At 41.0% G+C, this 16,058-nt stretch overlaps 1 protein-coding gene and 1 long non-coding RNA gene across 16 annotated transcripts in view; one reads left to right on the top strand and one right to left on the bottom strand.

The window, feature by feature from the left end:
- Positions 1 to 9,921, top strand: part of nrxn2b (neurexin 2b) — a 504,397-nt gene extending 494,476 nt beyond the window's left edge. For 14 of the 15 annotated variants that reach the window (XM_058626079.1, XM_058626077.1, XM_058626088.1 and 11 more), the window contains one exon: positions 6,872 to 9,921. In XM_058626079.1, the coding sequence (XP_058482062.1) occupies positions 6,872 to 7,767 (896 nt within the window). In that variant the 3' untranslated portion in view covers positions 7,768 to 9,921. The remainder of the gene's footprint in view (positions 1 to 6,871) is intronic. The other variant, XM_058626085.1, reaches the window with a different exon arrangement.
- The window catches only part of LOC131457200 (uncharacterized), a 56,419-nt gene continuing 50,254 nt past the window's right edge, over positions 9,894 to 16,058 (bottom strand). The window contains exon 4 of the long non-coding RNA XR_009239992.1: positions 9,894 to 9,984. This is a non-coding gene — a long non-coding RNA (uncharacterized LOC131457200). The remainder of the gene's footprint in view (positions 9,985 to 16,058) is intronic.

Here is a 16,058-nt window from a genome sequence, read left to right as displayed (position 1 = left end):
TTTGCTCTCTGCGGCCAAACAAACACACTCGCACATGCTCCGCATCACACCTTCCAGATGGCACAAGAGTTGCTCGCATGACACGCCAGCGGGGTGTGGACAAGGAGAGAGGAGACGACGTTGTCCGAGAAAAAAGAAAAACACGTCTCCCACTCGATCACTGGTGTCACAGGCCTGTTATTGACACCAGCGATTCCCAGTGTTTTCAATTACATGTGAGAATGCAGCTTATTGAAGTGGCTTCGGGAAGGAGGGAAAGACTGCGTCGGCGCAGTTGTGAATTGTTCTATTAAGCTGAGCGAAATAATCGGGATCAATACTACACCTTTGTGTATGGAGCCAGAGGAAGCTTCACTGGCTTTGCGGTTGCTTTTTCCTGCAGCGGTTGTATTACAACACACAATGCCTGACATGCCACTTGTTTTGTTACAACTAGATCTTTGGTCTAGGAGGAGTTTTTAAGCCGTCTAGAGCTGAGATGATGATTTTTGGGCCGCCGTGGAGGCGAAAGACCAGAGGACATGATGAGCGGGAAAGAGCTGGAAGGACTGTGTTTGTCAGCGGCTGACCCTCATTGAGATTTGTGGCACGTTCCTTTGCACTCAGAGCAGAACACAGAGATGGGAAGAGGAGATAGAGACAGTAATGCAGGGAGAAGAAGAGGACGCCGAGAAGAGGAATGTGAAATTGAGAGTGTGAGTGGGTGAAATTTGCGTGAATGGACTGTGTCTTCCCCAACAGGCTAATTAAACTTCCTTTGTAAGGGATCCTTAATTACATCACCCACTTAGAGCTTTGCTTTGGATACTCCAGTGCTGTTAATGAGCCTCTGTCAGAAGAACGACAACACCCAGGAAGTGGGAACCTGGGTTACAGTCGTGTGTAGTGGGAATGTACAAAAAGACACACGTTAATGGAATTAGAATAGATTACGTTCAGAGTGACACAACGAGAGGAAAATATCACACAACATGGTCATCAAGTCTTTGATTCTCTCTCCGCATTTGTCTTCGGATCTTTTCTCCACCTCAGGATGACCTCACTCATCTTCTCTCTTGCATATCCCCAAGCTACTTATCAATCCCAGAGTGTTGCTATATGGGGTTTTACTTTGACAAGATCACAGCTTTTGTGGAGCTCCTCAATAATTCATCAGACGGCCGTGCTACAGAGACAACCTGCAAATGTTCTTTTTAGGTCAAGGATTTGCAAGATTGGAAGATAAATGAGGGATGACCCAGAGCAGTGAGCTCCAGTCAGTGACTCAGGATCTGGTCGATGGGTTTTGGTGTCACTTGTTTTGTCAGCGTGGTGCATTATTTATCTTTTCACCTACCTGTCCACTGAAAAGTGAACAATTCCATCTTTATCGTACAGGTTCCACAGGTTAGATGTGGAGTTCCACAGGTTAGATGTTTGGTTGCACAGGTTAGATGTTTGGTTCCACAGGTTTGATGTTTGGTTGCACATGTTAGATGTTTGGTTCCACAGGTTAGATGTTTGGTTGCACAGGTTAGATGTTTGGTTCCACAGGTTAGATGTTTGGTTGCACACGTTAGATGTTTGGTTCCACAGGTTAGATGTTTGGTTGCACATGTTAGATGTTTGGTTCCACAGGTTAGATGTTTGGTTCCACAGGTTAGATGTTTGGTTCCACAGGTTAGATGTTTGGTTGCACAGGTTAGATGTTTGGTTGCACAGGTTAGATGTTTTTTTCCACAGGTTAGATGTTTTGTTCCACAGGTTAGATGTTTGGTTCCACAGGTTTGATGTCTGGTTGCACATGTTAGATGTTTGGTTGCACAGGTTAGATGTTTGGTTCCACAGGTTAGATGTTTAGTTCCACAGGTTAGATGTTTAGTTCCACAGGTTAGATGTTTGGTTCCACAGGTTTGGTGTTCTTTCTACAGATTAGATGTTTAGTTCCACAGGTTAGATGTTTGGTTCCACAGGTTAGATGTTTGGTTCCACAGGTTTGGTGTTTCTTTCTACAGATTAGATGTTTGGTTCCACAGGTTTTAGTTTGCATTATGAATAAATAATCACTAATCTATTGTTGTACTGGGAAAAAAAACAATCTAAACAAACTGCTTTGGAATAAGTAAAAGTGTAAAAAAAATAAATACATAATAAATTCAAAAGGCCAGGGTAGTTAATTTCTATGGTACCATTTAACAACAATTCAAGTCCTTTATAGGAAACAGAACAAACGAACTGTACAAAAACACTGTCTGAAAATAGAAACAAGATTAAACGGAATAACGCCGAACATAGAATTGAGCTGAATACATAATATATTGATACAACTTTCATTAATACATGATTAATTTATCATGATTGGTTATGTAATTACTAAATAATACATTTTGTATTTTCTTATTAAAAACTGTTACACAATTTACCAAAACAAAACTGAAATTAACTAATCGGCATGCAATTAGTCCACCAGTGAATGTTTATTTACATTGCTGGTGAATAGCGTCGGGATTACAGTGGTTTTCACAGAGATAAATCAGGGGAATAAGTTATGAAATTAGCTGAGGCTGGTGCTCAGTCTGCTGCTAAATGCTCATAAAACTTTAATTCAGATGGCCCGCAAACATATATTATATCATAGCACATCTTATTGAAAGTATAATTACAATCTGATGTTAACCCAAAGCAGTGGCTAGAGAATGGATCTCAGCGGGGGACCTTTCTGCTCACACTTTACTCTGTAAACAAGTATCATTGTATTTCTCCCCGGGGCATGGCGCAGAAAAACAATTTGCCATAACCTCGTTATACCATTTTCTATCGCTCCTATTTTCCAGTAGCCCTTTATCTTTGCGTGAAATACCCTTTTACTTAAAAAAAAAAAAAAAATCCTTGAAGAAAGAAATAACAACAACACAAAGCTACATAAAAGGTCTCTGTGAGGTAGAATCACTACACACACCCAGACCGCTTCATGTCCAGGTGCTGCGGAGGACGAGGGAGGTGACTTTGACCGGAGTCAATCTGACACCCGATGTAAGCGTGATCCCTTTGTGTCACTGCGAATCATTGTGCCTCGGAGTAACGTCAGAAACTGTGGCCACACGTGTGTGAGGAAGCAGCTTTTTCTCCCCGCAGCACAGACGATAATGTCCCCTAACTACACGCACTGTAGCGCGATTCAAAGGCAAGTAAAGGGAGGAATATATTGCGTGACAGCGCGCTGCTTGGTTTTCCATCTGCAGCCTAATCAAAGCTGAATTATAGAATGCTCCAACTCTAAACAACACCTTTTTTCTTGCTCTAAATATTTCAAATGGAGGCGAGCGGGGGCCAAACGTGATGGGCAGGATAATGGTATTTGTCAGGAGAGCGACGTTGACGCATCAGTATCCATCTGCCCCGTTCTCATTTTGAGTAAATATAAGGACGGTGACTCACACTGTGGATAAAGATAAAGAAGAAATTTCATCATTCGGGCCATATGTGGTTCCACTGCCTGAGCTGTTGCAAATCTCAGGAGTCAAACTCAATCAATCACACTTGATGTCTTTGCATCGCTCCTGTTTAAATGACACTGTCGCATCTTTAAAACGCAGACACGCACACAGTTTCTCAGCTCTCAGAGCTTTTTGAGGCCGAGGGCTTTTGTGCAAAATACAACTGTATTTGAAGATTTATGAGAAAAAGAACCTCTTAAGAGGCTCAATCTCAGGGTCCAAGCTTGTATCATTGTTAAAAAAATACCCTAGACAGCGACCACATCCTTTTATGTAGAGGCCTATCTTTACTTCCCGCGTGCCGTACAAAGACTTCATACAAAAATTAACATTCTTTTTGGTTTGAAAAGTCAAGCCCCAGAAGTGGGACAGAAGCCACCATGGGGCCACTCCACTGGTTGCTCAAAGAACTCTGTTTAAATGGAGGTCTAATGGAAATGGAGCCTGATTCTCCCTTGATTTTTAATGTTCATGTTCTCAATCAGTAACTCTTATTCTTCAATAGAACATGATGTCAATTTTGTAAATCATATTCCCATTTATAGTGGTTAGCACTCTTGCCTTTGCAGCAAGAAGACTCCGGGTTTAAGACCCTGTCAGAACGGGTTTTTCTGCATGGAGTTTACATGTTCTCCAGCCTCCCACAGTCCAAAAACATGCAATATTAGGTCAATTGGACAGTCTAAATTGAGGATGGATGGATATTCTCATTTAGAGATAAGTAGACAATAAAGCACTCTGGTGTTCCATGTATTGCTGGTACCTGATCCCACTGTTTATTCTGTTCCAATACATTTAGACAGACGTAGCCCTGGAAGGAACAAAGGGCCAGGAGGTGCATTCAGAGTGACGATAATAACTGCTATTTACGTTAATTCTAGTTAGTCTGTCGGACCTCCGTGGTCTATTGGCCACACAAACTACTGAATTAGCCTGTAGAGATGAACCGAGTCTTAAGTTTTCTCTGTTCCTTTCCCCCCTCTGTGCTTCTTGGCAGCTTTTCAGCCAGGTGAACGCACGTATTGTTTGTGACATGTCTTCTTTCCCAGCCAATTAAACTTTCCCAGGCTGCCTCTGGGTGTTGACTGAACAATCACAGCTGCATACAGAGAGGAGAGGGTGCAGTCGTGTGTGTGTGTGTGGGGGGGGTGTAGCCAATCTAAGTCACTGATTGGTTTAAACGATGGGGGCTTGAGGTCTGGGTCGCACAACAGGAAATGAAAGATGGATTTCTGGATAACGGCCTCCCGATTCGAGATGTGGCCCAGTCTGTGTGTGTGAGGGCTGCGCTTCATTATATTTCCTCGTAGCCACTGCCTGCCAGTCATGCCGACTTGCCTGCAGGCTGTGGCTCTGCTAAGCATGAGAGAGCAGCAGAGTGATGTGAGTGATTTGTCACAACTGTTACTTGCTATGCAATTCTTCATCTAGATCAAAGATTTCAGGGGCTTTTGTGGGTTTAGATTTCAAACCGAGAAACCCAGCGTTTCTCTATGTGTTCCTTAAAATGACACAAAGTAGCCTCTGCCAGTCTTTGGGACGTCAGCCACATGTGCTGTAGGTGGGGCATGTAGTGAGTGGAGGTAAATCCTCCGTAAGTGGTGGGGCTGCACTCGGGTATAAAGCTTGAAATTGCACTTTCAGCATCTCTGTAACCTAGACAGATGGCAAAGTAAAGATAGCAACACCTCCATCTCAGGCCTCGCTCCCACATTCGTCTTGTATCTCTGAGGCTTATTTGCCCGACCTTAAAACGTTATTTCACTGAAAACAAAGACGTCTTTGCGAATACACGAGTGACACCGTGCTCTGCTGTCCTCGCAAGCCTTCAAGGTGAAGCGCTGCCCTCACACACACAGAGAGGAAGTAAATAACGTGAGCATTGCCATGGAAAAATAAGGGCTTTTCCTCGCACTGGTAGTGAAATGAGAATCTAATCATACGTCAATCTTGTTTTTTAAAAATATTGTTCCTTTACAGCTCTCACATTTTGCTTCTGTTTCTGTCAATGTGATATACTGATAATGTTGCAGTGGCATCGTCCTTTTATAACAAAGTCTTTCTCTGAGTGAAAAATGTAAGGTTTCATAACGTGTGGGGAGGGTTGGGGTTTGAGAGTTGCTGAGCTGAATCAAGGCCACTTGGGAATTGTTACTGCCCCAAATCCTCCTTCTACATGTCCCCCATTGTCCCTCAATTGCCTGATCCAATCCTTCTCCCACTGAGACACACTGATTCACCTCATCAAATGAACAAAGAGCCAGAGTCGTGATTTTATGCTGGGGATGTTAGCATTGCTTTGGTCATGTTTTGCTCTTACCTTCCCTTTTTTCCCCCCCTCCTAAAATGTGCCATAATCTAATCTCCCTGTTTAATTGTTTCCTTGATTGTGTCCCTTCCACACCTGTAAAACTGTACCTGATATTCTGCCATGTTGTTAACATAACTATAATATATTTAACCATTTACCCCTAAAGAGTTTCCTTCCACTGAATTAATGCAATTTTTTATTTTTTTTTTTAATGATTTTATTTTAATCTCAAATAGTCTTCATGTAATATGGGAGTTCATCTACTTGAGGGATTAATTCAGATTAGAATGTAACTGTTCACTTGTGGTGGTGGCTGTTTAAGATGAATGTGATTGCCCCATGTTAATTTGTGCTGTGTGGGAGGGAAGTGGGCATCAGAGACGCATCAGAAAAAAAGGGAGCTGTAGTATATTTGATATTGTGTCTTTCAGTGTACTTTAGAGTTTGGGCATCAGTTTCCTGCAGCCACTCGCCGGGGTTTGCATATTAGCCTCTGTGGTTAAGACCATTACATTAAATAATAAACCTAAACAAAGAGGAGGTAACAAGGGGGAGGAGGGGAAGTTGTTTCTCACTATCCAAGAACAATCTTACACAGCTTTCTTTTTGTAATTTTTTTTTTTCATGCAAAAATCATGCGGCCAATTTGTTGATGTAAGTGACCTGAACCTCGTGGTTTTGCTACCTTACTTAACCAATCACAGCAGAAACATGTGAGCGCTAGTGTAGACAGTTAGCAGTGAAGGCTAGGCTGTTGTAGTTCAGTAGATGTTACGTTGTTGAGTGTAATTTGTAGAGTTTAACCCTGTTTTAGCGTTATGACGTTATGTAGTTCAGTCAGAACAGGTGCAGTGATAGCGAGTATTTTTCTTAGCATTATGCCAGTTCAGAGTTAGTCAGAATATTCACTTTTTAAATTAGATCAGACTAATCTTCTAGAACTAACCTCATACTCAGTCTTAGTGCTGTTCTAATAATTGGTGTTTCTGTATTCAAGTGTTTTTCTTCTGTTGACTGGAGGTGGTCTCGCTCTCTGGTGTTCTCTGACACTCTCTTCTCCTCCATTGTCTCTTTCTTGTCCTAGGAGGTGAATTAGTGTTGCCAATAATAACGGTGGACTCCCTAGACCCCCCTTCCATCGCCACTCGCTACCCAGTTCTCCCCCCGCCCCCCACCACCTATCGCCCCTTCCTCACCCTGCTTGAAACCACCAAAGAGTCCCTCCCCTTTCCCAACGGCCGACCCCCGTGCCCTCTGGACCAGGAGGACTGCGAGGAGACCATCGAGGTGTCGGCATACGGCTCGGGGGAGATGACCGAGTCGGATGACGAGGATTATTACAAAAACTCCCCCCTAGTCACTGACAGGACTGTCCTTCCTCCTCCCCCGGCCGTGGAGGGTGGTGCCCAGAACCCTCGAGACCGCCATTTCTCCCGCTTTCCCAACTCCCACCGCCCACCTCTATCCTCCACCCCAACGGCAAACCCCGACCAGCTCAACCCGCGCATCAAGTCGGCTGCTGGCGGCAGCAGTAGTAGCAACAACAACAACATCCCTGCTGGTAAAATGAATACCAGGGACCAGGTTCTGCTGCCACCAGCCCACCCCTCGTCAGACCCGGGCCACCATAGAGTCCCAGGATTAACCTACCCCCCAAATTTCCCCCATGTTCCCACTCCAGATCCCACATCTCCTGAGAGAGGGCTCCCAGGTGCTGTGGAGGTGCAGCAGTCCAGCAGCACCACAGGAATGGTTGTGGGCATCGTGGCCGCCGCCGCTCTCTGCATCCTCATCCTGCTCTACGCCATGTACAAGTACCGCAACCGCGACGAGGGCTCCTACCAGGTGGACCAGAGCCGCAACTACATTAGCAACTCGGCCACGCAGAGCAACGGCGCCTTGGTGAAGGAGAAACAGCCCAGCACTGCCAAGACAGTCACCAAGAACAAAAAGAACAAAGACAAAGAGTACTACGTCTGAGGGAGCGTCGCCCTGACACACAGACAGCAGACGCACTTAGAGAAGGAAAGAGACACGAGGGAGGGAGGGGGAGAGACAGAGAGAGAGAGAGAAGCGCAGTATATGAGAACTGGAGGACACAACAGAGGGGAAATCATCATAAAACTCAGTATTGTCAGGTGACCACACACGGAGCCAGTTCCTGTCTAATCAGAGGGAGGCAGCAAAGAGAGAGAAAAAAAAAAAGCCAAGGTGACATCGTGGTTGCTCTCAACGAGCTGACTCCTTATTCTGATGCGGATTTACGGAAAAGGCTATTACAGTTCAGATCTCAACACGTACTGTGCCAACACCCATGAACCAAACGCTGATGAAAACAGTGATTTATGAATTAGTATACGACAGGTCATTCAATATCACGAGTACTGTAGACGAGCACCACCGCCAGTATTTGTGTCAGGAACTATTCTACATTCTGAGGCGAGTTTGTGGTGAAGGCCGTCACCTTAGACAGTATCAGCATATCATTTTTCCAACTAGGCTTGAGTTAGCAACATGACGTCTCTGTAAAAATCGATATACTGCCAGCTTACGGAAACCCGAGCTCCTCCGCCTCTCGTCAGATTTCTCTCTCTCTTCCTCTCGCCGGCTCGTTGCACTCTGTTTCTCTCCTTGTCTACGGTGTTCAGCAGCTGACGCGACGTAAACTCTGCCGTGTTTCAAGCATGTAGTATTCATTTACGAAAAAGAGATAAAAACACTTTTTTTCCTTTCTGTGGAGTTTAAAAAACAAAAAAGAGAAAAAATACACGAAAAAATATGATAACGATGATTGACGAATCATACCAACCGTTAAACGTAGCAACTATGTGCGATACCACCACTCCAAACTAATGGATGCTAACTTGTATGTTTAGCTGCCAAAAAAACTTGTCGAGGCCAAAACCTCTTGGTCGTCCTTTGTTCCAGCAGATCTGTGTCATGTGTTTCTGGGGCTCCAAGGTTGCCCTCTAGGGGGCCAGCAGAGGAACTGTCGCGTCCTTACAGTTACTTATCACACGAAAAAGAGGAAAAAAACTTCAGCAAAGAAGAAGAACTCTGTGCTATATAATTATAAATATATGTATAGACGTTGCAGAAACCTATGGACCTAAATCGTGAGTGAGCAAAAATGCGAGAGTTCGCTGGTCCTGCACGGCGAAGAGGGACTTAAGGATTTTTTGACGTCGGAACAGTTTCATTGCTCAGACCCCCCTCGCTTCCCCCCCCCCCCCTCCGGCATTGGTTTGGCTCTGCTATTTTTTTTTATTATTATTTGATTCCTTTCTTTAGAAAAATGAGAGACTCTGTAGGGGAGGGGGATTCACTTTTGCTGGAGTTCCACTGTGGAGAGAAGAGGCGCGCAGCTGAAATAGCGACTGTGTCTTTTGCTCGTCTCTGGACTGACGGCAGCCGATGGGGCAAAGCAAACTTTTTTTGGGGGGAAGAGCACACACGAATTAAAAAGGGGGGCGAATGGCAGTTTCCCCCCCTCCGCGTGCGGGAAGATGTACAACAGAACTCTAGTATTCCAATTTTCTCAAATCTATTAAAAAAAAGAAAACTGTACGATGAAAAGAAAAAATCCAGAAAAAAGTTTGTGAAATGTCTAAATATTTGACTCTCATCCCATTACTAAGAGAAATGTGTTTTCCCTATTATCCATTCCTGTTTGGAGAAAAAAAATGTCGATTCTGGGAAACTGAAATTTCTATGTATTTTCTTTTGGTAATTGAGCAAATGAAACCACAATTTTTCATTTTTCTTCTCCTTTGATTCTGTTTGTCATCCTCAAGTCTATTTTTTACAACCTCTTTATTTTCCGAGTGTATGTCCTCCTACCCCGTGGAGAAAGCAGGCTTTACTCATCGTCTGTCTCTTTTCTTTTTTATTTGTTTGATATCTATTTCTGTCTTCTGTACGACTGCGGAGACAAGATGGCAGCCATTTCATTTGACAGGCTTCATCGATTCACTCTTTGCCCATGTTTGTCTGTTTTCTCTCATTCTCCATTTCAAACATAATCCTCCCAGTATCTTCCTGTTCTTTCTAAATGTTATTGTAAAGTGTTCCAGTGAGATGACTCTAAATATGTGTACATTAACAGAGGGAATACACTTGGTTATATACTTCTTACTCACCGTGTTGCCTCGTCTCTTTGTCGCCTCCTTGTCTTTTTTGTCAGAAATGTGAAGGAAACTTTGGGGGGAGAAAATGTAACAATCAGCAAGGCAACTAAATAATGACTCGTTTAATGTTACAATCTTGAAAGTCTTTACATTATTAACCACCAGGTGCTTCCCTTAAAAGATTAGATGCATAAGGACTCTGTATTGCATGTCACAAATACAGTAGTTGGCAGCACTGACAGTGGGGTACAGTTTTATATCTTTAACTATAAATCATGTGCTCTATATGTTTGCCAGATTTTTCTATCCACCGTTCTTCCTTCAGACAGCAGGTGATCAATTTTAAGACTCTTAAAGTAAAAAGGCTGTGGGGACAGGTGGGGGGGGGGGTGACCAGAGACAAAGACACTGCAGGAGATGAAAAGGGACAGGTGCTGTTTCTAAGAACAGCTGGAAGTCGGTTAAAGTAGTCGCATCAAAGCGGTGTATGCTTTGTGTAACCACACTGATTTGTTTTTAGATTCAGTGACCCCCCCCTCATTTATCAAACGTGCGTACACCACTTTCAAATCAGCAGAATAATCAACTCTCTGAGTCCGCCTGTGCTTTCACTGCATAACAGTTTGCTTTACAGGCTTCAAACTTGGCAGGTGACGCACTGAAGGCACCAGTGTGTGCAGCAGCTGCACCAACTTTGACGGTGTTTGGATAAGAAATCGTTGTCCATAGAGCCGTACAGAGGACACAGTTCAGTGCTTCTAAAGTGTAAGTATAAAATGCTTGTGTTTAGCAAGTAGGCTACTGATTTACATTTTCGTTCATCTCTTTTAGTGTCTCATTTATTTCAGCCATTAACTACCACATTTCTGCATGTTTTCCTCCCCCAAGACTACAGCAGGGAAGATCCAGGGTTAGTGATGGTGGATCAGCCCAGGAGGTGAAGAACGCACAGCTGATTGCCTGGATCTGATTTTTGCAGCAACTTTTCGTCTGATTATGTCTGTGTACCCTTCCTCAACGTCTTTTTCTGAGAGACACATGAGGAGCTGGAACCAACCCCAGATGGCATGTCACACCTTGGACAACATGAAGATAATAGTGATGATGAAAATTGTCATTAATGTTATTAATTTTTTTAAATGCTCCCTGTCTTTTTAGCTTTCCTCCTTCTGTAAATGTGATGTTTTGTTAGTAATCTGCTGAACTTAAACCTTACTATAGTAAGAAAAACGTGAAAATGTCACTGTATAGTATAGAATATAAAACTGTCACGTCCTTCTTCAACTGCTTGTCCTTTTCTGTGGGTCACATGAGGAGCTGAAACCAACCCCAGATGTCATGTCACTCCTTGGCAGGAGGATGAAGATAATACTAATGATGATAACTGTCATTAGTTTTTGAAATGCTTCTGCTCTTTCATCTCTGTAAATTTGATGTTTTGTTTATCCATCCTGGTAAAGGGATCCTTCCTCTGTGGTTCATCCGGAGATTTATTCCATTTTACCCGATGTGAGGGTGTCACTTCCTACAAAGACTGTAAAGCCCTTTGTGGCCAATTGTGTTTGTGATGTTGAGTCAAATTAAATTTACTACACTTGACGATGGTAAGGTAAGGTAAAAAAGTCATAGTATAGCATGTCGTCCAAAATAGGCCAAAAAGTCATAGTATAGCATGTCGTTCCAAAATCACTCAAAAAAGTCATAGTATAGCATGTCGTCCAAAATCACTCAAAAAAGTCATAGTATAGCATGTCGTCCAAAATAGGCCAAAAAAGTCATAGTATAGTATGTCGGCCAAAATCACTCAAAAGTCATAGTATAGCATGTCGTCCAAAATAGGCCAAAAAAGTCATAGTATAGCATGTCGTCCAAAATCACTCAAAAAAGTCATAGTATAGTATGTCGTCCAAAATCACTCTAAGAATTCATAGTATAGCATGTCGTCCAAAATCACTCAAATAAGTCATAGTATAGCATGTCGTCCAAAATAGGCCAAAAAAGTCATACTGTAGCATGTCGTCCAAAATCACTCAAAAAAGTCATAGTATAGCATGTCGTCCAAAATCACTCAAAAAAGTCATACTGTAGCATGTCGTCCAAAATCACTCAAAAAAGTCATAGTATAGCATGTCGTCCAAAATAGGCCAAAAAGTCATAGTATAGTATGTCGTCCAAAATCACTCAAAAAAGTCATACTGTAGCATGTCGTCCAAAATCACTCAAAAAAGTCATACTGTAGCATGTCGTCCAAAATCACTCAAAAAAGTCATAGTATAGCATGTCGTCCAAAATAGGCCAAAAAAGTCATAGTATAGTATGTCGTCCAAAATCACTCAAAAGTCATAGTAAAGCATGTCGTCCAAAATAGGCCAAAAAAGTCATACTGTAGCATGTCGTCCAAAATCACTCAAAAAAGTCATAGTATAGCATGTCGTCCAAAATCACTCAAAAAAGTCATACTATAGCATGTCGTCCAAAATCACTCAAAAAAGTCATACTGTAGCATGTCGTCCAAAATCACTCAAAAAAGTCATAGTATAGCATGTCGTCCAAAATCACTCAAAAAAGTCATAGTATAGCATGTCGTCCAAAATCACTCAAAAAAGTCATAGTATAGCATGTCGTCCAAAATAGGCCAAAAAGTCATAGTATAGTATGTCGTCCAAAATCACTCAAAAAAGTCATAGTATAGCATGTCGTCCAAAATAGGCCAAAAAAGTCATAGTATAGCATGTCGTCCAAAATCACTCAAAAAAGTCATAGTATAGTATGTCGTCCAAAATAGGCCAAAAAGTCATAGTATAGTATGTCGTCCAAAATCACTCAAAAAAGTCATAGTATAGTATGTCGTCCAAAATCACTCAAAAAAGTCATACTATAGCATGTCGTCCAAAATCACTCAAAAAAGTCATACTGTAGCATGTCGTCCAAAATCACTCAAAAAAGTCATAGTATAGCATGTCGTCCAAAATCACTCAAAAAAGTCATAGTATAGCATGTCGTCCAAAATCACTCAAAAAAGTCATAGTATAGCATGTCGTCCAAAATAGGCCAAAAAGTCATAGTATAGTATGTCGTCCAAAATCACTCAAAAAAGTCATAGTATAGCATGTCGTCCAAAATAGGCCAAAAAAGTCATAGTATAGCATGTCGTCCAAAATCACTCAAAAAAGTCATAGTATAGTATGTCGTCCAAAATAGGCCAAAAAGTCATAGTATAGTATGTCGTCCAAAATCACTCAAAAAAGTCATACTGTAGCATGTCGTCCAAAATCACTCAAAAAAGTCATACTGTAGCATGTCGTCCAAAATCACTCAAAAAAGTCATAGTATAGCATGTCGTCCAAAATAGGCCAAAAAAGTCACAGTATAGTATGTCGTCCAAAATCACTCAAAAAAGTCATAGTATAGCATGTCGTCGAAAATAGGCCAAAAAAGTCATATTATAGTATGTCGTCCAAAATCACTCAAAAAAGTCATAGTATAGCATGTCGTCCTAAATCACTCAAAAAAGTCATACTGTAGCATGTCGTCCAAAATCACTCAAAAAAGTCATAGTATAGCATGTCGTCCAAAATAGGCCAAAAAGTCATAGTATAGTATATCGTCCAAAATCACTCAAAAAAGTCATACTGTAGCATGTCGTCCAAAATCACTCAAAAAAGTCATACTGTAGCATGTCGTCCAAAATCACTCAAAAAAGTCATAGTATAGCATGTCGTCCAAAATAGGCCAAAAAAGTCACAGTATAGTATGTCGTCCAAAATCACTCAAAAAAGTCATAGTATAGCATGTCGTCCAAAATAGGCCAAAAAAGTCATAGTATAGTATGTCGTCCAAAATCACTAAAAAAAGTCATAGTATAGTATGTCGGCCAAAATCACTCAAAAGTCATAGTATAGCATGTCGTCCAAAATAGGCCAAAAAAGTCATAGTATAGTATGTCGTCCAAAATCACTAAAAAAAGTCATAGTATAGTATGTCGGCCAAAATCACTCAAAAGTCATAGTATAGCATGTCGTCCAAAATAGGCCAAAAAAGTCATAGTATAGCATGTTGTCCAAAATCACTCAAAAAAGTCATACTGTAGCATGTCGTCCAAAATCACTCAAAAAAGTCATAGTATAGCATGTCGTCCAAAATAGGCCAAAAAAGTCATAGTATAGTATGTTGTCCAAAATCACTCAAAAAAGTCATACTATAGCATGTCGTCTAAAATCACTCAAAACAGTCATAGTATAGCATGTCGTCCAAAATCACTCAAAAAAGTCATAGTATAGCATGTCGTCCAAAATAGGCCAAAAAGTCATAGTATAGTATGTCGTCCAAAATCACTCAAAAAAGTCATAGTATAGTATGTCGTCCAAAATCACTCAAAAAAGTCATAGTATAGTATGTCGTCCAAAATCACTCAAAAAAGTCATAGTATAGTATGTCGTCCAAAATCACTCAAAAAAGTCATAGTATAGCATGTCGTCCAAAATCACTCAAAAAAGTCATAGTATAGTTTGTCGTCCAAAATCACTCAAAAAAGTCATAGTATAGCATGTCGTCCAAGATAGGCCAAAAAAGTCATAGTAGAGTATGTCGTCCAAAATCACTCAAAAAAGTCATAGTATAGTATGTCGTCCAAAATAGGCCAAAAAAGTCATAGTATAGCATGTCGTCCAAAATCACTCAAAAAAGTCATAGTATAGTATGTCGTCCAAAATCACTCAAAAAAGTCATACTGTAGCATGTCGTCCAAAATCACTCAAAAAAGTCATACTGTAGCATGTCGTCCAAAATCACTCAAAAAAGTCATAGTATAGCATGTCGTCCAAAATCACTCAAAAAAGTCATAGTATAGCATGTCGTCCAAAATCACTCAAAAAAGTCATAGTATAGCATGTCGTCCAAAATAGGCCAAAAAGTCATAGTATAGTATGTCGTCCAAAATCACTCAAAAAAGTCATAGTATAGCATGTCGTCCAAAATAGGCCAAAAAAGTCATAGTATAGCATGTCGTCCAAAATCACTCAAAAAAGTCATAGTATAGTATGTCGTCCAAAATAGGCCAAAAAGTCATAGTATAGTATGTCGTCCAAAATCACTCAAAAAAGTCATACTGTAGCATGTCGTCCAAAATCACTCAAAAAAGTCATACTGTAGCATGTCGTCCAAAATCACTCAAAAAAGTCATAGTATAGCATGTCGTCCAAAATAGGCCAAAAAAGTCACAGTATAGTATGTCGTCCAAAATCACTCAAAAAAGTCATAGTATAGCATGTCGTCGAAAATAGGCCAAAAAAGTCATATTATAGTATGTCGTCCAAAATCACTCAAAAAAGTCATAGTATAGCATGTCGTCCTAAATCACTCAAAAAAGTCATACTGTAGCATGTCGTCCAAAATCACTCAAAAAAGTCATAGTATAGCATGTCGTCCAAAATAGGCCAAAAAGTCATAGTATAGTATATCGTCCAAAATCACTCAAAAAAGTCATACTGTAGCATGTCGTCCAAAATCACTCAAAAAAGTCATACTGTAGCATGTCGTCCAAAATCACTCAAAAAAGTCATAGTATAGCATGTCGTCCAAAATAGGCCAAAAAAGTCACAGTATAGTATGTCGTCCAAAATCACTCAAAAAAGTCATAGTATAGCATGTCGTCCAAAATAGGCCAAAAAAGTCATAGTATAGTATGTCGTCCAAAATCACTAAAAAAAGTCATAGTATAGTATGTCGGCCAAAATCACTCAAAAGTCATAGTATAGCATGTCGTCCAAAATAGGCCAAAAAAGTCATAGTATAGTATGTCGTCCAAAATCACTAAAAAAAGTCATAGTATAGTATGTCGGCCAAAATCACTCAAAAGTCATAGTATAGCATGTCGTCCAAAATAGGCCAAAAAAGTCATAGTATAGCATGTTGTCCAAAATCACTCAAAAAAGTCATACTGTAGCATGTCGTCCAAAATCACTCAAAAAAGTCATAGTATAGCATGTCGTCCAAAATAGGCCAAAAAAGTCATAGTATAGTATGTTGTCCAAAATCACTCAAAAAAGTCATACTATAGCATGTCGTCTAAAATCACTCAAAACAGTCATAGTATAGCATGTCGTCCAAAATCACTCAAAAAAGTCATAGTATAGCATGTCGTCC

The sequence above is a fragment of the Solea solea genome, chromosome 3, assembly GCF_958295425.1.
Source record: "Solea solea chromosome 3, fSolSol10.1, whole genome shotgun sequence".
NCBI classification, from domain to species: domain Eukaryota; kingdom Metazoa; phylum Chordata; class Actinopteri; order Pleuronectiformes; family Soleidae; genus Solea; species Solea solea.
The sequence above is the reverse complement of the archived record's forward strand: the minus strand, read 5'-3'. Positions and strand labels throughout refer to the sequence as shown.